Consider the following 22,079-nt stretch of genomic DNA (forward strand, 5'->3'; position numbering starts at 1 on the left):
ACCGGACCAAAAAAAAAAAAAAGTATATAAGAAAGTTAGGTAAGACTAAACCATGCCACAAACTCCCAAATAACACTCATCTACATCAGACGACCAGGGTCTCAGGCAAGGAAGGAATCCGTTCCTCCCATGTACAATCACGGGCTTGTTTATGAGTGGCTGAACACACTTCCAGGAGAGAGAACAAGGGATACAGGATTCCTTGCCTAAAGTGACGAAGTCTGAGAAGTGCACATCAACAACTCAGGCACACTTTTGTCTGCCATGGGGGACAGGTTCCCAGACATGCTACACGGTCTTCCACAGGATCACACACATGCTGCACAGACTTCCATATGTGCACACACATACCGCACGGACTTCCCCAGGTACACACACATCCTGCACGGACTTCCACAGGATCACACACATCCCACACAGACTTCCACAGGATCACACACATCCCACATGGACTTCCACAGGAATACACACATTTTGCATGGCCTTCCATACAAAGCAGCTATACCTTGCTAACCCAAATGCTGTCCAGTGAATAACAGTGTCCTTGGTGAATCTCAGAATTTCCCCCAAAAGTAACATCAGGCTAAGTTACCAACTGGGGATCTGTAATGTAGTGAATTGTATCGCATCATACACTATATTGGCACAGCAATAAAATGTTTTAAAAAGTTAACATGTGTCTTCTAATTGAATTAAAGTCCCTGACAATCACCCTCTTTCATGTTTTTCTCTTCCTTCCATTTTAATATTTCAGCTGGATGTGTGGCTCAAGTGAGAGTACCTGCCTAGTAGACAAGAAGCCCTGAGTGCAGACCCAGTACTTTAAAAAAAAATTGGGTAATGTAATTCTCTAGCAGACCTTAAAGTATCAATATGATGATCAGAGACAATAACTTTACATAAGGTATTTTTAGAGTACATTGCCTCCTCTGAACAATGGTCCGCAGTCCTGAGGACCTCTGCTGGCACCCCGCCAGGCCTCCTCCGGACCCCTGCATCAGCATCCTCAGGCTTCTCTTGTTGAAGGTCAGGGCGCCCGATGGCACTGTGCTCCTTCCCAGCCTCCACTGCCTCTGCTTCTCACACATCAATGGGAGGATCATCTTCCCAGGCTCCGATTCCTCCTTTCCTCCTGTGTTGTTGTACCCTGCCACATTTCATAGCCAGAGTGACATCACCCAGCCCATGGCCCCACAACCAGCCAACAAGACACACCAATCACTGTCCTCAGCAGCAAAGCTTCCCAGCCCTGGAAATTCTGAGAAAGCCAGACTTCTCAGTGATTTCCTATCAACACCCAACCATTTCCTAATCTTATTTTCTTTTAACTCTTTGTAGAATTCTAAACCTGGAATACCATGGTTCAATTCCTTGTGGTACTACTTACTAGTAACCTTGTGCAATAACTTGATTTACCTGTGCCTCAGTTTCCCTGCTGTGTGAAGCCTGACTCTTCCGAGGAATAGCTGCAGTGCGTCACAAACTCTAGCCTGATACATAAAAAGTGCTGACAAATATTATCAAATAGGATTACTATTGTAGCTCCTATTCTCTATTCGTTATATGCCATTGGAAATAAGACAAAAACCTGAATTAGAAACCTAGACCTTAGATAAAAGGAAATATCAAACCTCCTAAACCATCACAGGACCAAAAAAGTATCAATTTGACCTTTAAGGCAAAGGTCAGGAGGCTGACATAATAACTATAGAAAAATATTAAATGAAATGTTATAAAGAACAAGTGGCATTTTCTTCTAATTTAATAATTATTATTTACAAGTTTATATTTCACAGGTGTAAAAGAATAAGTGTTTATTTTAATCCCTAAAATCTATAGCTCCTGTCAAGAAATACAATATTTACATTATAATAGAAATTACAAATAATGATAGAATTGACATCAGCTATTATATTTAAAAGACTCTGCTTTTCAAAATGCAACTGCCCCAAGGAGACCCTGTGATAAATACTGAGGTCAAAACATACTTAGGGGCTGGGAAGGTGGCTCAGTGGTAGAGTGCTTGCCTAGCATGCATGAAGCCCTGGGTTCTATTCCTCAGCACCACATACACAGAAAACGCTGGAAGTGAAGTGGTGCTGTGGCTCAAGTGGTAGAGTGCTAGTCTTGAACAAGAAGCAGCTCAGGGATGGTGCTCAGTGCTTAGGCCCTGAGTTTAAGCCCCAGGACTGGCAAAAATAATAGTTATAACATACTTAGATACAGTGTCTATAGGCCCAGGTGTAACTTGCTGCAATCCAAGTTGCATATACCAACATCAATGGAACTTGGGCAGGGAAAAACTCCTCAGGCAGGAATCCTAAGTCCTGCTCACAGCTCAGAGCTTTTCCCACCAACTTTCCCCATGGCTTTCCTGCTGCATCCACTGTCACCCCACTGGGACCTTCCTGCTTTGTCTCTGCAAGGAGAGTGTAAGCCACCTGTGCACAGCCAGCACCAAGTGTCACTGAGACGGATACAGGATGGGATGAACCACCTCCGTATCCTTGTCGCTAGAATCACCAGCTCCATGCCAAACTTTAGTATTAGGGGCATGAGACTACCACTGTAGCTTAACCATAACCATCAGCTGACTTTCAATCAAGCTTTCCATTGGGCAAATTCTCCACTTTGGTTTACTGATAGATTTGTGACCTTCAATATGGTACTCACTAATGCCAGTGATGAAATCTATCAATATTCTAATGTTGGTCATTAGGCAAAAGATATCTAAGAAAATCTGGGTGTGGAGGCACACACCTGTAATCAGAACACTCTCAGGAAGGAGGCTTTCACATTTAAGGCCAGCCAGGGGTACACAGCAAGACCTTGTCTCAAAACAAACACTCAAGCGAATACTAGCTGAGTGCCAGTGGCTCATGCTTGTAATCCCAGCTCCTCAGAAGGCTGAGACTAATTAACCAGCAAAAAGCTGCAAGTGGAGCTGTGGCTCAAGTGATAGAGCACCAGCCATAAACAGAAAAGCTATGAGAAAGCCCAAGGCCCTGAATCCAAACTTCTGAATCCAAGCCTCAATACCAGCACCAAAATTAAAGACTAAACAAATAAACTAGAATACATAAACATCGTGTGTTTCTGTTAAATATAAATATGGCATTATCAACCAATGAATGTAATAATGTAATGAAAGCTGTTTTCACTTAATAATATTTAGAACTGTTCCCTTTATATCATGGATGGGGTTCAGGGCTACACTGATACACCTTTCCTACCTCTATTCCACTTTACCTAGCCATTACTTAAGAAACGCCAGGTGCGGGTGGCTCAGCCTATAATCCTAGCTGCTCAGGAGGCTGAGACCCAAGGAACGTGATTTGAAGCCAACCAGGGCAGGAAAGTCCATGAGACTCTTATCTCTAATAAAATACTCAGAAAAGCTGGAAGAGGTGCTGTGGCTCAAGTGGTAGAGTGCTAACCTGAGCAAAAGCATCTTAGGGACAGTGCCCAGGCCCTGATTTCAAGCCCTAAGATAGGCAAAAGAGGAAGGGAGAGAGGGAGAGAGGAAGAGAGGAAGAGAGGGAGAGAGGGAGAGAGGGAGAGAGGGAAAGAGGGTGGAGGAAGGAAAGAAGAAAGAAAAAGGAAGGAAGGAAGGCGGAAGGGAGGGAGGGAGGAAGGGAGGGAGGGAGGGAGGGAGGGAAGAAAGAAAGAAAGAAAGAAAGAAAGAAAGAAAGAAAGAAAGAAAGAAAGAAAGAAAGAAAGAAAGAAAGAAAGAAAAGAAAGAAAAGAAAAGAAAGAAAAGGAAGGCCACTTTCTATTTTACAGTTCTTTTCAAAACTTTTATTTCCACTTCCCTGGATGCTGATTAAATCAGGAAGATTCCATGTGCCTAACTCGGTATTTGTCATAGTACATATTTACAACTTTACAAGGTGACATAGAAGCTTAAACCAGCCCTGTAACTTTACTTCACAGGATTAACTCCATCCCCTAATCCCAGACTCTGTGGCTCTTTAAAACAGTTCATTTTAGTTACTAGCCTACAAACCTGAAAAAAAAATTTAAAAAATAGACAGGTGAGATCCTTTCTCAAGCTGCTATAATCTTTACATATGCATTCACTCACACACAGCCACACGGCAGTGTGGTACTCTGGACATTCATCTCCCAGCCTTCACCCCCTGCCTATCTACAAAATACTTTCTGTCCCTTCCAACAGTGGCCAAGCAGATAACAGTGTTTCTCTGGGAGCAGATACACTTCTCTATAACACAGTTTTAGACACAGTATTTTCACTGTTTGAAGTAGCTGATCTCGGTGGTGAGGTAATTCTCAGTCTATCCAGTATGGCTTCATCTAACGTTGAGATAATATATCCCATACTGTTTTTTCAAAGGGGAACCCCAGAAACTTCAGCATAAGATGTTAAAAGCAGTGGATAGTGCTGTGGTTGTGCCTGAAACACTATCTTTCAAGGAGTCCTTATTTTCAGGAATTCCATGCAGACCTTTGACAAGATCCTCTCCAAGAAGAGATTAATTGGATTTGTTGCTTTATGTACTACTACTCTTCAAATGGTGTTTTTTCCAAATATACAGTTGTGCTTATACAAATATACATTTCCATAATATGAAAACACTGGAAAAACCGATTTGCCTACCTCAAATTTTAAAATGAAGACATGACCACAGACATCTCCTGCCCTGTGTCAGTGGCTCTTCTTATACACTCTGCTTCTAACCTTGGTGAACGTGCTACACAACCCAGCAGGAACATGGGAGATGACCATTCTTCCCTGCCCTCTTCCCCCACACACTGGCTCACACAAAGGGAACGCTGGCCCACAGCGCCCAGGATGGAGAAGCTAGGCCACCAAACCCTGGCCGCCCTGCCAAGGGAGGCCCACCCCTGCAACCCTCCTATCCTTCGGGAAAACCACAGTAGGCATACTTTATATGGTTAGAAAAGCGACCACAGCTCCTTGGCTCCACTCACTGGGCAAGGCAGAATGCGCCGCAGTTATGAAAATATCCAACAAGAATGTTTCCAGGATCTCCGCCATTGTGCTTTGTGTACTGGTCAGATGCTTTCTCAGGAATGTGTTCAAATTTCTCACATCCCATAATGTCACCACAGAAAAGTCTGTCTTTTTAACTTCCCGGCCAGTCAGATAATGCCCTGTTCCCGCAGCGTAATCTTTCATGGTTGTGAATCTTTCATGAACATTGGGCCGGGAGCTTGACATTTTTGGTGCTTCTATTGTCTAAGAAAGGGGAACTCGGGCTGGGAAGGTGGCTCAGTGGTAGAGCGCTTGCCTTGCATGCATGAAGCTGTGGGTTCAATTCCTCAGCACCACATAAGGAGAAAAAGCCGGAAATGGCACTGTGGCTCACGTGGTAGAGCACTAGCCTTGAGCTGAAGAGCTGAGGGACAGTGCCCAGGCCCAGAGTTCAGGCCCCATGACAGACAAAGAAAGAAAGAAAGGAAGAAAGAAAGAAAGAAAGAAAGAAAGAAAGAAAGAAAGAAAGGAAGGAAGGAAGGAAGGAAGGAAGGAAGGAAGGAAGAAAGAAAGAAAGGAACTCCTAGCAAGGAAAAATGTATATTAAGCATTTGAAGATAATGGCCATGTACTGAAAACTCCACTGTAAGTTTTAGTGAGGACTGAGGTAAGAACAATGTCTCTAACGTGTCCCCAGCAGCAAACCCCCGTTCACTATGCTGGGCCCTGAGAGGGGTGAAGACTCACTCGCGATCATAAGCCTCGCTCTGTTATCATTACCTCGCCATTAAATCCCTAAATAGTAGTTCTAGAGAAATAAAAATATTTTTCTTCAAACTGCAGTTACAACGAATGAAAAGGATGAGGTAGTTCTATGTACAATAAAATGTTTATCTTGTTACAAGCAAGCCATTATTAGTGCACTTGAACCAGCAAACTCTAGCTTTAAAGTTCTTCCAGAAGAGTATTTCCTTCTTTCCAACTCCACACTGTCCAGTATAAATATGATTATGCCTCAGTTGTTACGCTAAGTACTCTAGCCATCATTCTACCAGAACCAACATCCAGAACATCACCCCTTGAATACAGTGAACATAGAAATATTCTCAAAGACCCCAAGGGTGCCCAGGGGCATCCTAGATGCGGGCAGGATGCGCCCCTGCTGGTTCAATGGAGGGCATGTAGGATGGTGTGGACCGGAAGGACTCCCCTGCCAGCCTTGGGGTTTTCCACAGAGGTGGTCCTGCCACCTGCCTCCTCTCCTCTCCTCTGGGAACCCCTGCGCCCCCAATCTTCAACGCCCTATGCAAACCCCCTGAACTGTCTTCTGCTTGGGCACAGATGGCTGCTTTGTGTCCACGAACAGATGCATCAACAGGGGCAGGTCTTTATTTTGCTTACAAGGAGGAAAGGAATTCTTATCTATAATTAAGTATCCTCCCCTCCTTCCCCCCTCTCCTCCTCCTCCTCCCCCTCTTCCTCCTCACTAGAATGTTCTCATTTCTCTCCCCCAGGAGGAACTCAGTCTCTCCTGCTCTGGGAGAACTCAGGCTTCTCTTGAGGGCGTCCTGTGCTGGGTGGGTCTTTGGGCTGGAGCGGCAGAGGGGAGGCCCGGCGCTGGGCTGAGGGAAGGTCAAGCCCAGGTCCCCCAGACCAGTCCCCCGGCCCCTACTCCCCCCACGCCCCATCCCAGCCCCACCTGGCCCCAGCCTGGGGAGCGCGCCACCCAGGTTGACCGCGGACCGCACAAGGTAATTGCGCGGATGGACAGAGGGGTTCTGGCGCAGGCCCGGCCCGTCCCCAGGGGCGCGCGGCGGGGAGAGCGGATCTCCGCCAGGGGCAGCGGGACTAGGAAAACAATCACGTCCAGGACAGCCCGACTATACAGTGACAGTGCACACATACGTGCACACACACGTGCGCGCGCACACGTACACACGAGCATACACATGCATGCACAGCCTGCGCAAAGTGCAGGGGCCGTGCGGCCTCGCCGTGGCCGAGAGACAGCCGGGCTGTGAGGACCGACCCGGCCGCCCAGGGCCAGCGTCGCCCCGTGCAGGACCGCCAAGCCCCGAGGCCCCGAGGGGCGGGCCGGCCCTGAGCCCGGCTCCAAGCTGCCGGGTGACCCGTGACGCCCCAACTCCGGGACGCGGGGCGGGAGCGGGGCGGGGAGCAGGGCCGGGCGCCCTGGGCTCACGCTGCCCGTGGAGGCCCCATGAGCCCGGCTGGACTCCGCCCGCACGGCCCGCGCCCCCAGGCGCAGCCCCTGGCTCTGTCCCTCCCGATGTGGGGAGTCGGGTCCCCGCACCCTCACGCAACACCCCCGCCTCTGGCCCGCAAAAAAGGCCGGGTAAAGAGGCCGGAGCGGCGCGGCACAGCTCTGCCCAGCTTCGGTCCAAAACCCAACCCGGCCAGAGCGCGGTCCGCCCTGCCCGTCCCCACAGAGGCGCCGGCTCCACACAGCGCGGGTCTTACTTCCCTCTGTTCGCGAGGACGCGGGGGGGGGGTGAGGGGGGCGGGAGGGGAGGAAAAGAAGGAGGGATGGGGTGGAGGAGGAGGGGGGGAGGAAGGAGAGGAGGGACTGAGGGGGAGGAGGAGGGGCTGCGAGGCGGCGGGCGCGGGCCCGCAGTCCCCCGCGCAGGGCGTCTTCCGCCCAGGAACCCGCAGGCGTGGGTCTGAGATCCGGGAGGGCGCCCGCCCACGCCGCGGGCCCGGGCTGGGGCGGGCGAGCCGCGCGCGCGCCCGGCCGGAGGAGGCGGGCGCCGCCGGGGAGCAGGAGCGGCGGGGGGCGCGGGGCCGCGGCCACGCACCCGCACCCGCCTTCCCCTCCCGGCCCCGGGACGGCCGGGCCGCGCGCGGGAGGCGCCGATAAGGTCCGCGGGGCTCGGGACGCCGAGCGCACGACGGGGCCGGCGGGGCGGGGCCCGCCTCGCGGCCTCCCGGGCCTCTGTCCCTTCTGCCGCCAGAACAATGAGTCGCGGGCGCGGACTCACCCCGCGCGCGTCCCTCGGAGGCGGCCGGCCACCGGCCGGGGTCACGGAGCGCCGCGGCGGCCATGGGTGCGAGGGGCCTGAGGCGGACGACGGAGCGCGGCGGGTCGCGGGGCGGCGCCGCCCGAGCCGCTGCAGTGGAGGCCGCCGGCCGCCGCGCGCCTCTTATCGCCGGCCCGGGTTTCCGCCGCGGCGGCGCGGCCCCTCCCCCAGGAAGCCGCGCGGGCCCGAGCGGGCGCGGCGGCCGGCAGCCCGTGTGCTCCACCCGCGTGCTCCCCGCAGCCCCGCGCGCCCCGCGCCGCCGCCAGCCGCGTGCGCCAGCCGCGCGCCCCGCGCTGCCGCCCGCGCCCGCCGCCGGGCCTCGGCCGTGAGTGCGGATGGCGGGGCAGCGCGGCCGTGGGTCTCCCGTGCGCCGCCCGGGGCCTCGCGCGTGTCTCTTGGGCCCACGACGTGGGGACGCAGTCGGTGTCCCCCCACCCCGGTGCCCACCGCCCGGGACCGGCGCTTCAGGCGAGCCCCGGAGTCCCCGCGCTCCCCACCGGGCCCCCGCCTTAGGGAACTGCGGGCCCCGATGCGCGATGCGGGTGGTTCGCCCCGCAGTGCGGCCCAGGGGCTCCGGACCACGGAGCTGTTCACGGCCTGCGCGGCAGTCCGAGTTCTAAAGTAAAGCAGCTCCTAGGACCCAACCTGCGAAGCACCGGACGTGCAGAGTCCGGGACTGAACCGGCGAAGCACGGGACCCGCGGGGTCCGGGACCCAACTGGCGAAAGACAGGACGCGCGCAGTTACCAGGCTGGAGGCCAAAGAGCAGCGTTGGCTTTGAACCTAAGGTCGGCGCCGGCTCAGAGGGCCATTTCCAGGCCTCAGACCCGACCCACGGGCCGAGGGTGGGGGATCTGGATCCAGAAGCACCCTGGATGGTGCTGCCTGCCTGGTCCTCCCCAGTCAACCCCGCCCGTCCACATCCACCAACACCGGAACTGGACTCCGCCTGTCCACATCCACTACACATTCAGGACTGGACTCTGCCTGTCCACACCCATCACACACCGGGACTGGACCCCCACCTGTCCACATCCACCACACACTCAGGACTGGACCCCACCTGTCCACATCCACCAGACACACTGGACCCCGCCTGTCCACATCCACCACACACTCAGGACTGGACCCCACCTGTCCACATCCACCAGACACACTGGACCCCGCCTGTCCACATCCACCACACACTCAGAACTGGACCCCGCCTGTCCACATCCACCAAACACTTGGCTCTTGCTGGTGCTGTTCCTTCCCAGGGCCACGTGCGGTTTCCCAGGGTTCCCATTAAAAGTTCCTAAGTCCCGGCACAGACAGACACGCAGGACAGGGCCACTTCCTGAGGACGGGGACTTCTGTATGTTCGCCAGCTGGGAGACTTCCCCCACTTCTCACCCAGCGTTGGTGTTGAATTGCCACCATGCCAGAAGTCAGAGAAGGGGGAGGGGGCGGATATCAGAGAGGGGGGAATGTCTGTGAGGCAGGAGAAGCCTCGGGCCTGCAAAGGGAGGGGGGTCCTGAGGATGCCCCCTGGGGGTCGGAACGGCCCATGGTGCCCATGGAGGCCATGAGGGATTTGAGTCTTGGGAGCAGGGTGCCCGCAGGGCTGCACATCTGGGAGAAGGGAAGGGAGGGAAGGAAGGGAGTGGCTGGAGAGGAGGCCAAACCAAAGTAGCGCTTTCCTATCCCAGTGTCTCCTCCTGACTCTGGAAAGGATAAACTGCAAGAACTTCAACCTTAGGATGAAACCAAGCCCTGCCCATGGCATGGCCGGGAGGTGAAGGGGCCGGTGGTGCCCCCTCCCTGGCGGGACATGGGTGTTGGTGAGTGGGTGTGTCACACTGGAAAGTGACTCAGAGGGGCATGAGGAAGGGCAGGGCCTGGCAGACACCGAGTCCCTGAGCAGCCTTTTGGTTCTCCAGCTCACTTCCCATCCACCCAGCAATGCCTGATTCCCACCACAGGGCCGGGACTCTGTCTTAGGTGCCTTGGCGCTGGCTAGCAGGTGGCTTGGTGTCCAGGCTGGCCACCAGGCACTGCCTCTCCTCACAATGCCCAGTGAACTTCCCAGGGCCCATTCTTGAGTAGACTTCCTTCCAAGTTAGTTCCTCTGCATGTGACTTAGAAAATGTACTACAACAGAGTGAAAACAAACAGGACGTTGAGCCTGTATCTGGAACAGAATGGAAACCTTGTCTACTAAAGAGAAATCACAGCAGATGAAGTCTCTGCTGCACTCAACAGAACACACAAATGCACGTTCAAATACAGAAAGATGCTTAAGTATTAAAAGAACAAACATTCTAGCAAATAACTGCAAAGAAGCAATGGTACCTTCTACAGTAAAGAGTAGCAGCATGGCTAAAACAATTCCTAAACTATGGTCAACCCAGAACTTTAAAATGAACCAAAATAAGTTGAGGATAAATCATGGTTTCATGGCCATTGATAAAACCCAATTTATTATCGTTGGAAATACTATAGCATGAATACTAACACTTAAAAGTGCCATGTACTGTCATAAATACAGGTCATCCGTTAAAAATAATTAAGTCAGATTGCCAGCTTCCCACTACCACATTTCAAATTGTGGAAATTACAAAAAAAAATCACTATACTCATAGTATGTATTGGTTCCCCATTTAGAATACCATCGCATCCTCACAGCTAGGACACACTCTAGAGCTATGGTCTACAAGCACAGAACGAGTGTTCTTTGTGGGTGGAAAGGGAAATAAGAGAAAACAATCCCAGATGAAATAAAACTAAATTTTCAGATAAAGGGAAGAGAGTTCTCCACAGGCTCCTGAAATAATTCTGTCCATTCAAGTCTTAATTGTACCAATGAATCCCAATAGAAATACAGTTAAAGAGTATTTTTTTAGAGATAGTATCAACTCTGTTTACCAATAATACAGGTAAGAAAAGAGTAGCATTGATCTTCTTCAGTCCAGAGGAAGTCTTTAAGGAGTGTGTGTGTGTGTGTGTGTGTGTGTGTGTGTGTGTGTGTGTGTGTGTGTGTGTGACTTGTATCTTTTCTCCCCTACAAACCACACTCAGAGCTCAGCAAGCTCTTGCTGCCTTCCAGAGATAGCTTGGCTTCTCTGCCTCCTCCTTCAAAACCAACTAAGTGAAAATGTCTCAGGATATTAGATACCTCACCTCTGATGGAAATAAGAAAATATCTGGAGTCACTGATTAGGAATGCTATTTTTATTAGACTAGGATTAAAAGCCCAACTGCGAGATTGTGTGGGAGCCAGGACCCGGGCTCAGGCCCCTTGATTCCTATCATACTTAAATATAGGTGGCTCACCGATGGAGCTTCTAGAAGGCAATGGAACATTGCAGACATTGCTGTGTGAAGAATCCCTTTCATGTATCTACACTGTATTTTACACAAGGATGCGGGAAGGAGGTGATTCTCTTGTATTGCCTGCATTTAAACTTGTTCAGCTACTGTTGGTAGAATTGTGTACACGTAGCTTATCTTTGAGGATTGCCAGAAGCTGTGCAAGGCCCATGATTTAAATAACAAAGAGCATGTATTACAGCATATTACATGTCCAGTGCGTTGAATGTAATATGTACAATGGGAGCTCACTGCTGAGGAAATCGCGCAGGGTCAGGGTGTGTGCAGCTCAGCACAGAACTACAGGTGCTGATTTGTCTTTCCCAAACACTGCCTAGCTTCCCTGAGGCCCGGCCTCTTTTCTGTCAGAATTAGGCACATTCACTTTCACCTTGCTTTGGGGGCATTCTGCTTTTGGGGGTCAGATTTCCTTCCGTCAAAGACAGGAAACATGGAGCAGGCCTGCAGTGACTTAAACACACTGAAGACAACACAGGAGAGCATCTCCATCACAGCTGGGCTTTGTGACTGCATGCACAGGAGTTTACAGGCTTGGGTTTTGAAATTCCTTCTAACAAAATTATTAATTTGTAACCTGTGGTCAAAGCCATAGACACTAAGTCTGTGAATAAAGCCAGCTTCCATATACTACATCATTGTATATAAACATGTAAATGTGAAATTTTGTATAAAATCCAAACTTTATCTTTGCAATGTTTATAAAAATTTAAAATGCTTAAATTGCTAGACTCAGTATGTATTTCTTAAGCTACTTTACCTAAGCTTCACTAGTTGAGTATCTGCCGATTGTTGAGCACACACATTTCCCTGTTGAAAGTTTGCAAACACTGGGAGTAGCAACGATCAGTAACTTGGAGAGCATCTGGCGCTTTTCCTCATCACATCAGAGCAGAGCACTGTGTGAGAGGCTTGGCACGAGGCAGATAGGGCTGCCATCCACGTCTTCTGCTCTTCATGCCATGTTTTTTCATTGTCTTTTGAATACAGTGAGACTAGAATAAACTGATACAAGCCTAATGGTGCCCTAAGTTTAGTGTCAGGGGGAGCTGTTTAGACTCCTACAAGCACGGTTCTTTCTTTCTTTTTCCTCCTTCCCAACTTCCCCTTCTTCCTTTCTTCTTCCCACAAGAAAAACACCATTCTGGTCCGGTGATTATTAAAACTGAATGTAGACTAATCAGCTCCCTCAAGTTTTAAATTCTCCTTGGGGAAGTCAAGCAATCAAGTCAATAGCAAATTAAAAGGGAAGATACGCACTAGATTCCAAATGGAGGTGAGCACTTTGAAGTGAAGAAACAGGTTGAGCAGGTCGGAAGCTGAGTGTTAAGCAGAATAGGCAATGATGGACCATGAGGAATTCCTGAGGAAGGGATCAAGGGAGCTGCAGCCCAGAGCCAGGGCCAACCAGAGCCCGGGCCAAGCTCACCGTAAGTGGCTGTGAGTCAGCCACAGGTGAGTGAGTGAGCCGAGACCGACACACTGCCAACCCCACACAAGGCCACGGTCACGGCACTGGCCTTCAGCAGGAAGCACTGAAGCTTAGATGCGGGACAAATGAAGAGGAGAGCTCCTATGAACAGGACTGGACTCCTTCTTACCTCTGTGCAGAGGCTGCTCTGTAATCTCAGAACAAATACCACAGGGGCCCACACAGAGAGTAAGGGCAGACTGATAGACTGGCCAAGTCCAGGGGAAGGGGAGGCCCATGGCTGGAAGGGACTTGCTGCACACACTTACAGTCTTCCTACACAGGACAGTCTGCCCAGCAATTGCTCTGTGTGTTTCTGGCATCTTGGTTCAGGCTCAACATAAAACAGAAAATCCAAATTGCTCCCAAAGATGAGGTGCTTTGGTAGCAGCAGTGATTTTTATAATCATCTGAGTACAAGAAATAGCATAATAATTCATTTTATTCTAGACTTTTCCAGTGCCTCTTAAAACATAATTGTCATATCCACACATGCAACTTGACTTCTGTTCTTTTGAATTAATCCATTAGGGCATTCCGTGGAACAGATGGCATCCTCCGTGCCACTCACTAAAATCTGCATTCTCCGCCAGAGGTGACAGAGGTAGAGCTGACCCTTGATCAAAGTCTCACCGTGAACAAAATCCATCCTCCTGCCCCACTGGGTCCCATAGCCTCTGCCCCAAGACCATGCATTCATCTAATCTGTCTAGGTATTAGTTCTAAAATGTAAACATGTCTTCTGTGAACTTCTAGCACTGCAGCAGACCTTTAGCTCAACCTTAACCTCAGACTGTCATTAGGGAAAAGCAACCATCTAACAGATCTTTCAGTAAATGAAGCATATACAAAAATAAATATGGAACATTATAGGCAGGGTCAAAGTAGACATAATCTCTATTTTTGCATATAATATATAATTACAAGTAATGTTGTGAAATACTTTCCATGCTATAAAATTGTATGTTGTAACTTGGTCTAGAATTCTTTTATAATCTTTCAAAAACAGCTACTAGCCGGGCACTGGTGGCTCACACCTGTAATCCCAGCTACTCAGGAGGCTGAGATCCGAGGATTACAGTTCAAACTAACTTGGGTAGGAAAATCCATGAGACTCCTATCTCTAATTAACCACCAGAAAACCATTTGAACTGTGGCTCAAATGGTAGAGTGCTACCCTTGAGCTAAAGAGCTCAGAGACAGCGCCCAAGCCCTGAGTTCAAGCCCAGGACTGACAAAAAAAAAAAAAAAAAAAAAGATCTTTTACTAGAAATTTTATAATGCAACTGCTTCATGGACTAAAATCCAAATATCTCTAAATATTAATGTTATTCCTGGTAGAAATTCCTTATTAATGCTCCTAAAGGAAACTATTTAAAAAAAATGCAGATATTATTTGGGTGCCATGGTTCAAGTGTGTAATTCCAGCTAATCAGGAGGTGGAGATGGAGATGAGGGAGATTTGGTACCAACATAGAGAAAAGTTAACCAGATCACAACTCACCAAGAAAAGCTAGGAGCAACTGCACATAGGGTACACTGTCGATGTGTGGCCGTGGCACTCACTATTGCCCCAGCCACACAAAAGAAATTAGCAGGAAGATGACATTCCACTCCGGCAAAAAATGTAGGAACTTAAAAAAAAACTCAGCTAAAGTAAAAAGGGATGTGTGGCTCGAGTGGCAGAATACTGAGCTTGAGTTCTCACCTCCAGCTGCACAACAGAAAGGAAAAAGAAATAGAAGCACCTTCCTTCATCACCTCAAAACTTGCTGTCTCACTCTACACTTCGTTCTTTTCTCTGAGCTTTTGTAAAACCCCACTCCCTTTCTTTCTATTCTGTTGTATGTGTTCTCTCTCCTATCTTTTATTTCATCCCTTTATTCTTTCTTACTTCTGAATTTCCTGAAATGCCTTTGATCCATGCCTCAAGAAATGTGCTAGGGAGGCTTTTAAATAAGGACACCTTCACATATGCATTTTTTTCTCCTCCCTCTGTGCCTTGTTTGTCAGTTAGGAAACAAGTGGTACAATCGTAGAATAATTTAATAACTAACATCAGCATGCTGGCTATGGCTTCTTGAGGCATGTAACCAGTATTTATGCTCAGACCTGGGCCTGGCACTGAGCTGCAGACATCTTCCTCAGGGTGGCCCCATCTGAATTGGAGTTGGAACAGAACGTGGCAAAAGGAAGAGAGTTCAGCTAAGAGTTCACCAAGGCCTGTGGGCTCACGGAGGGCTAGCAGAGGGCCGGCAGGGCTGGGGGGGCAGGCTCCTCTTGGAGCTCCTGCCCCTGGCGGGCACAGAATTACTTGATGTGTGTTAACAGGGACTCGTGACAGAAAGAAAACCAGGGACAGGTCCAGAAGGGTGCTTAGATTGATGCCCCCGTGCCCAGCGCCAGGGGAGGAAGAGGCTCAGTAGACATTTCACCAGGCTGTGAGTCAAGGTCAGCAGACTGAGTGGGCAAGTCTACTTCCTGAGCCCTGGGTGCAATTTGGGGCTTCCTGGACCCCCTCAGTAGATCTTCGGGGGCACTGCATCTTTTCTCTTGGCCTCTCAAGACCCTCACCCACAATTCAATTCTCAACTAGGTGGTAGGAGATGATCTGATTAAAGTCATTCACACTGTGGAGAGAATGGGCTTAAGCACTCAAAGCTGTTTGCTTTGACAAAGGGGAGCTTGTTAATGCTAATGAACTGCTAATTGACAGAGCTAGGATTACTCTACCTCACTCTCCTGACACCTAATTTTCCCCCTACTTTCCCCCTCCCTTCCGAAGTGAGGAAAACATTAGAGACTCTCACACATTAGAGAAAACATTAGAGACTCTTTCACACAGCTTCAAAAGCTCAAGAAGGAAAAAGAAGGCTAAAGCTCAACTTTGATAACACTTCAGAGACCGATTAAGTCAGTCTGGAGAGTGACCTCAGTCCCGGGGTCCTTCAGCCTTTTGTGTTATTCTAAGGTGCAGCTAATATCGCTTGCATTGCTGAGCTGAAGTTTGGAAAAATTACTCAGAACTAGGCTGACCTGCTCTGCTTCTGCCTTTGGCACACATAGTTTATGTGGCTCAATAGAAGTAGTGAGAACAATATTTGTGAGAAACGCTCTCTCAAATGTAGTTTGGTTTGGCAAATGGGTGATTGTGGCCTTCTAGAAAGGAGAGAGCTAGGTTGTGGAGAGCTAAGTGGGTGGAACAGAAATGTATTTTGAAGCCTCTGGTTGCTTCTTGGCAACCCAGATGTTTGACTTTATACTAGGTAAGCATTAGTGGCCCGTGAGCTAAAAAACAAATGAGACAAACAGTCTAGATTACACGTGATAACACCACCCAGTCTAAAGTGCTTAGGTGGCTGTGGGCTGAAGGCGTAAGCCTTATCTCTTGCTGGGGGATCTGTGAATTGGTTCGGTCTCTAAGAATGAATCAGAGCCTCTGAGAACACAGCCGGTCCCAGACCGCTTTCTTCCCATGTCTCCAAATGAAAGGTGGCACACAAGCTCTTGCAAGGTTTACAGTGTATAATAATCCAGTCAGCAGAGTAATATGGTTTCATAATAAACAGAAATAAATGAACAGGTTCCACCTCATTTCAGTTTCAATTGACATTTATGTTGTAGTCCCAATATAGAAGTCTCTGAATTTGCCCCCAGGACAGGACCCTCCCTGGGTTACACCATGGACCTGACCAGCCCACTCCTATCCACCCCAGGTTAAGTAACTGTGAACTAGTCTGGCTCCATCTGGCCCTCCCAGGACTAATCATGTTCCCAGGCCCTGTGCCCCTTTCTTTGCCTGGTTCAAGCTTTTCAGAACAGAGGCGGCAGCGTGCACATGCCAGGGCTCCTGCAGTCGGAGCTTGACCATGGGGCCTTTCTTCCTCATGCTGCAAGTTCTCTGGCCTCACCTAGCCCCAGCTGGGGTCCGAGGGCGTTCGCTAAGCAAGAGCAGAACAGAGCCTCTTGCCGTAGGCAGTCCAGCAAGCACAGGGAAGTTCTAAATATAGAACAACAACCAGTGAAAGTGGTGAGAGCAAACCCAACAGCTTCATGATTAGCATCATTTCTTCCTCATCTTCCTTTTGCTCACTGAGTCCAAGTGCCTTGTGAGAATCAGAACTTAGGCTATATATCTACCAGAACGGCTCTCCATCTGCAAGAACAATTGTATTACTAGTGTGGGAGGCCGTGACTCGGAGGGCAGTTCAAGAAAGCTGAGACTCGCCATGGCCATGGTCCTGTCCTTTGCCAGGGCTTCTTTCCCTTTTGTGTTTAATTTTTTAAGGCCATTGCATCTGCACACAAAGCCAGTTTTTCTCGGATATTTTCAAGGAATATAATGTGCAAGCTTTTGAGTTAATACTTGTCATGGGCCTTGAACTTGGGGCCTGGGCGCTGTACCTGAGCCTTTGTCCCCAAGACTACTACCTGAGCCACAGCTCCACTTCTGACATTTTGGTGGTTAATTGGAAATAAAGAGTCTCACTGCCTTTCCTGCCCGGGCTGACTTCAAACCATGATCCTCAGATCTCAGCCTCCTGAGTAGCATGGATTATAGTTGTCACTAGCACCCAGCTGTCTCATCCTTTGATTTGTCACAGTGAAAGCCACTTTACAAGTTGTTTTTCTGGTAGGTAAAGTTTTCATTAACTTTTTTCTATTCCTAGGTGTAAAAACGTATGCTTGTTTGAAATAATGTATCAAGTGCCTGTAGTAGGAGTTTATTGGTTCTTTTCAGGGCAGTGCTGTGGGTGCTGGTGTTCTCATCCCAGACTGGCAGGAGAGCCCGGGCCATGGCTCCCATCCCACCCCAGGCCCGCGCCACATAGCCACACAGCCTCCTCCTGCAGCATCAGCCACCCGAGCTCTAGAAAACCCTCCCCTGCTTGCCTCAGGCTCTGCCACTCAGTGAGGAAAACATTAGTGGCACAAAAAACTTGGCGCCTTGGCCGCTCTCCTCACTGAGTTGAACCTCTCTGAAAGACTGTTTATGTCCGAGCCAGGACACGGCCTCCCCCGCTCCCCAGGGAGGCCCTCAATGTCTGTGTTCCTCACCAGACCTCTTCCAGGTCTAGTGGTCTACACCGTCAGTCGCTAAACGACAAGCACCGCAGGCAGGCCAAGGAAGACATGGCTTTGCTGGGTTAGTCCCGAGTTACTATCCAGCTCAGGGAAGGAATCTGAACACACCAGGGAGCAGGGGTGGTGTTTTTCTCCCCAGGAAGGAAGAAGCTGATGGAAGCAAGACTGTTTGGGTTGTGGTAAATCTCCAGGTGACTGAAAGGAGAACCCTGTCCACTGTGGGCTCCTGACCATGGGTTCAGGGGTGCCATGCGCAACACGTGACCATAGGCATGCAGGTTCCACACGTAACACGTGACCATGGGCAGGCGGTGCCACGCACAACATGTGACCGTGGCACGTGGGTGCCACACGCAACATGCAAACATGGGCATGTGGGTGCCACGTGCATCACGTGGCCATGGCACATGGGTACCACATGCAACATGTGACCATGGCACATGGATTCCACGAGAAACACATGACCACAGGCAGGCAGTGGCCACGTACAACACATGAGCATGGGCATGCAGGTGCCACATGCAACACGCAACCAAGGGGACATGGTGCCACACGTGGCACATGACCACAGCACACAAGTGCCACATGCTGCATGTGACCATGACCCGTGTGACCAGAAGTGACTAGCAGGTGGCGTGGGGTCAGCTATCGGGCAGGATCCTTGTGCCCCTCACCCTCGGTCATGTGCCACTGCTCCTGTAGGAAGGCCCCTCCAGGTCATGCCCCAGCCTCTTGCCACACCGGCAAGAGAGACAAGTGGACAGCCCCACAGAGTGGTCTCCAGTCTGTGACCTGGATCTTCCTTTCCCAGATTCTGAGCCATACCCATGTCTAGACTCTGCTCTGGTCTGAGATGTGCTCAGCTCCTTCCCTGGCCCCCCCACCTTCCCCTGTCTTCCCTCCCCTTCCCCTACCCCCCTGCCACTGGCCAACCTTCCCGAATCTCGAGTCTCATCCTCCACCCTCACCCGCATTTCCCAGGACTTAGCAGCAGCAGCCTGCTGACAGGCTACCTTGGGAGGTCACCTGGCCGGAATGCTTGTCCTCTGGTTCTCTACCTTTGCCTCTGTCATGGTTGCCTTCTGAAAGTCCTTGTAAGATTTGCTTCCTGATCCCCCAGACACAATGCCCGTCCAGGGAAAGCTGGTCTGCTTCCTCACTGCCTCAGTGCCTGGTGCTAAGTGTTCAGTCCCTGAGCACACGAATGAATGTACTTCAGGATGACACAGAAGCTTCTCCCACGAACCCCGATCTTCACAGAACCCACTTGCTAACGAAGAAGAAGACCACCAAGTCAAGTACAGTAGAAAACAGCTCCATGGCCAACATATGTCATATTAAAATTGCTTTTCTCCACCACCCGGAACGTGCCAGCAGCTGACCCTGGCCACCGCCTGTCCCAGGAGTGGCCCTGGCTCGACCCCCAGCCCTCCTGTTTGCACTTGTCCAAATCTCCCTCCTGACTCATGAAGTTTGTCAGGCTACAGCTGCAAGTTCACCTCTTCCAGTACTTCTTCCACTAGACCAGTGAGCCTGGCACTGTGAAGGCGGAGGCTGGCCCGGGAGGCTGGTACAGGAAGGCCTGCAGGAGGACAGCCTCCCAAGCACTGGAGGACAAAAAGGTCCCTCACATCAGAGATGGGGGCACATGGATTTGGTGATGTGAAGCTGCAGAGAGCGCCAGGACAAAGCAGCAGGACAAGCAAGTCAGAGCCGGGTGTTGGCCCCTAGAAGCTGGTGGTGGGCTGTGGCGGGCTAGTCAGTTTTCAGCTCTACGGGGACAGCCAGCACAGGAAGGGAGAAGTCCCCGGTCTGCTGGCCGCCCTCAGGGACTACATTGTGTTTTCACTTCCTCTGACTCCAAGGGAGCAGAGACTTTACCACCCCACAGCCGCGTGGCAGCTGGGCTGAGTGCCCTCGCCGGGATCTCCTCCAGACCCTCCTGCACATCGTGATTCTTATTCTGCCATTTTATTTGCATCTGAAACTTGGAATAGCTTCGCCCTAACCAGCACTCACTCACTGAGTGCACCCGGTTGAGTGCTCCGTGCACTGGGTGCTGAGGGGGATGGAACAGCACGGATGAGGCTCTGCCATTCTGGGACTCCCAGTCTAGCTGGTAGAACACGTACGTGAATGAAGAAACACAGATCACAATTTTAGGTTGTGTTACACATAAATACTACAATGAGGTAAAATGACCACAGGGTGAGGAGTGATACAATTGGAGCCAGCTGGACAGGGAGCCAGGCCTGCAGCCCGGCATTGACAGACACCTCCAGAAAGGAAGGACCCTATTCTTGCAATGTGGGAAGAGCATGCCATGAAAAGAAAGGAGTGAGCATGTGCAAAGGCCCTGGGTCAGAATGAGCTTGGGAGAGTCTGTGAACAACACAAGGAGCGGAGCTGGATTGGGCTGGGAGGGAGCCCAAGGAAAGACCACCCTGCTGCCACGTGGCAGAGGGATTTCCCTCAGTGGAGACTCCAGCAGGGAGTCAAATAAACTGCAGAAAAGAGGTCTCATGCTTTCTTTTGTTGTCTTGACAAGAACAGCAAGGGTGCCACAAGAGCCAAGATGACGGTGTGCAGGACCCTGCTCAGGATGTGACCGTGGTGCCCACACTGCCCTGGCCTGTGTGTGTTTGGGATGCAGAGCACAGAGCACACCACCCTGCTGAAAGAAGGTGACAGGCTAAGACTGGGAGGAAATGCTTGGGTGGAGCAGCTGGGTGCGGCCTCGAGGCTGCTGACAGGGCAGAAGAGGCAGGAAGTGGGGTTGCACTTGGGGTGGGTGCGTTACATTTTCGAGCTCCCTTTGTATCTGAGTCCATCAGTACGTGGGTCAGTGTGTGGTGTGAGTACTGAAGCCGTAGAAAGCGCCGAGGGGCAGGGGGGTTGCTATGTAAGGTCCTGGGCCAGACCACTGAGAAGACGGTTCAAATCCCCTGTCAGCAGGGCTGGCACGGAACCTGAACAGGAGCCTTTGGTGCCTGACCCCTTTCTCTTCCCACGGCAGACACTAGCACACATCTATAGCTATGGCCACTGGAAAGGACGTGGGAAGATTTGGGTCAGGGCCTCCCATCACAGCAACCAGGATGAGAGGAAAGGGCACAGAAAGAAGTGAGACAAGATGAAACCTTGCACACAATCCCAGTGGACTCGCTCTTCCTCCAGGCCCATATCCTATCCTACGCTTCCCCCAACAATGCCACCACAAATGTCACAATGTCACAAATCCCTGGGAGAACTCCATTAATTAGGGCTGAGTTCCCCGGTCTAATCATCTCTGGGAACCATCGCAGACAAAACCAGTGTGCTTGGCAGATCTCTGCAGCCCTTCTTAACTCAGGCTGACGAGCAAGATTAACCATGACCAGCCATGAAATGGAATAGTCTGTACAGACTGGGAAACAGTATCAGCCTTTTATGTACAGTTCTAGAACATCCCTGCACCCACATCTTCCCACGTCCTTTCCAGTAGCTGTAACTGGGGAAGCTGTGTTTGCTCTCAGGAGGAAGGGAAAGGCTGGCCAAATGTGGAAAGGCGACGCCAGAGCAAAGATGGCTCAAGGATGCCACTCGTGTGCAGGGGGGCAGCTGGGGACAGCGGAGGGGGAGTCCACTCTGTCCCAAAAGAAGGGCACTCATTACCTGGCTTATGGCGTCATAACCTCTTTGTGCAACACTTTAATAACACGACGAAACTGTGTTCTAACGGAGAGGCTGTGCTAGATGACACCATCATAAATGTGAAACCCGAAGGAAGCCTTCAAATGGAGAATTGTCATCGTACTTGGAGCCCCTATCTGCTTTCTACCACTGCAATATTATTTAAGGCTTACAGTACTATTTCCACTCAAATTTAGGTTTAAAAATATAAAAATCATTAAAAGTAACAGAAAATAAGTGAAAAGCTAACACGTATTTTGAAGACTTGTACACAAGGATGAAAAACAAAAGCCACAGAGCTACCCAATGTTGCTGCATATCAAATACTAGAAAACATTAATGCTAGTGTACAAGTGTCAGAAATACTATAACCCTTAAACGACAAACCACATGAAGATGAACAATCAGCAAACAAAACTTTTAAATTGGATTGCATTCCATCAGCTTTTTAAGTGAAAACACCAACTAGTACCTGGGAATAATATGAATTCTG

At 50.3% G+C, this 22,079-nt stretch overlaps 2 protein-coding genes across 5 annotated transcripts in view; one reads left to right on the forward strand and one right to left on the reverse strand.

Annotated features, from left to right (window-relative positions):
• Window positions 1-22,079, reverse strand: part of LOC138812159 (muscleblind-like protein 1) — a 162,329-nt gene that overhangs the window by 137,342 nt on the left and 2,908 nt on the right. The window contains exon 1 of one of the 4 annotated variants that reach the window (XM_070000106.1): window positions 7,954-8,082. The exons of 2 other annotated variants lie outside the window; for them this stretch is intronic. The gene's annotated coding sequence lies outside the window, so the exon portion shown is untranslated. Of the gene's footprint in view, window positions 1-7,953; window positions 8,083-22,079 lie in introns of those variants that run through there. One more of the 4 variants, XM_070000097.1, reaches the window with a different exon arrangement.
• Window positions 7,931-8,617, forward strand: LOC138812054 (uncharacterized protein C10orf95-like). Its single transcript, XM_070000004.1, has one exon. The coding sequence runs from the start codon at window positions 7,931-7,933 to the stop codon at window positions 8,615-8,617; it is 687 nt and encodes a 228-aa protein (XP_069856105.1).

The sequence above is a fragment of the Dipodomys merriami genome, unplaced genomic scaffold (genome assembly GCF_024711535.1).
Source record: "Dipodomys merriami isolate MVZ:Mamm:240054 unplaced genomic scaffold, mDipMer1.0.p SCAF_56, whole genome shotgun sequence".
NCBI lineage: Eukaryota > Metazoa > Chordata > Mammalia > Rodentia > Heteromyidae > Dipodomys > Dipodomys merriami.

Bases quoted from the DNA above. Each gene is read 5' to 3' on its own strand.
- LOC138812054 (XM_070000004.1), top strand. From the start codon at position 7,931: ATGAGTCGCGGGCGCGGACTCACCCCGCGCGCGTCCCTCGGAGGCGGC.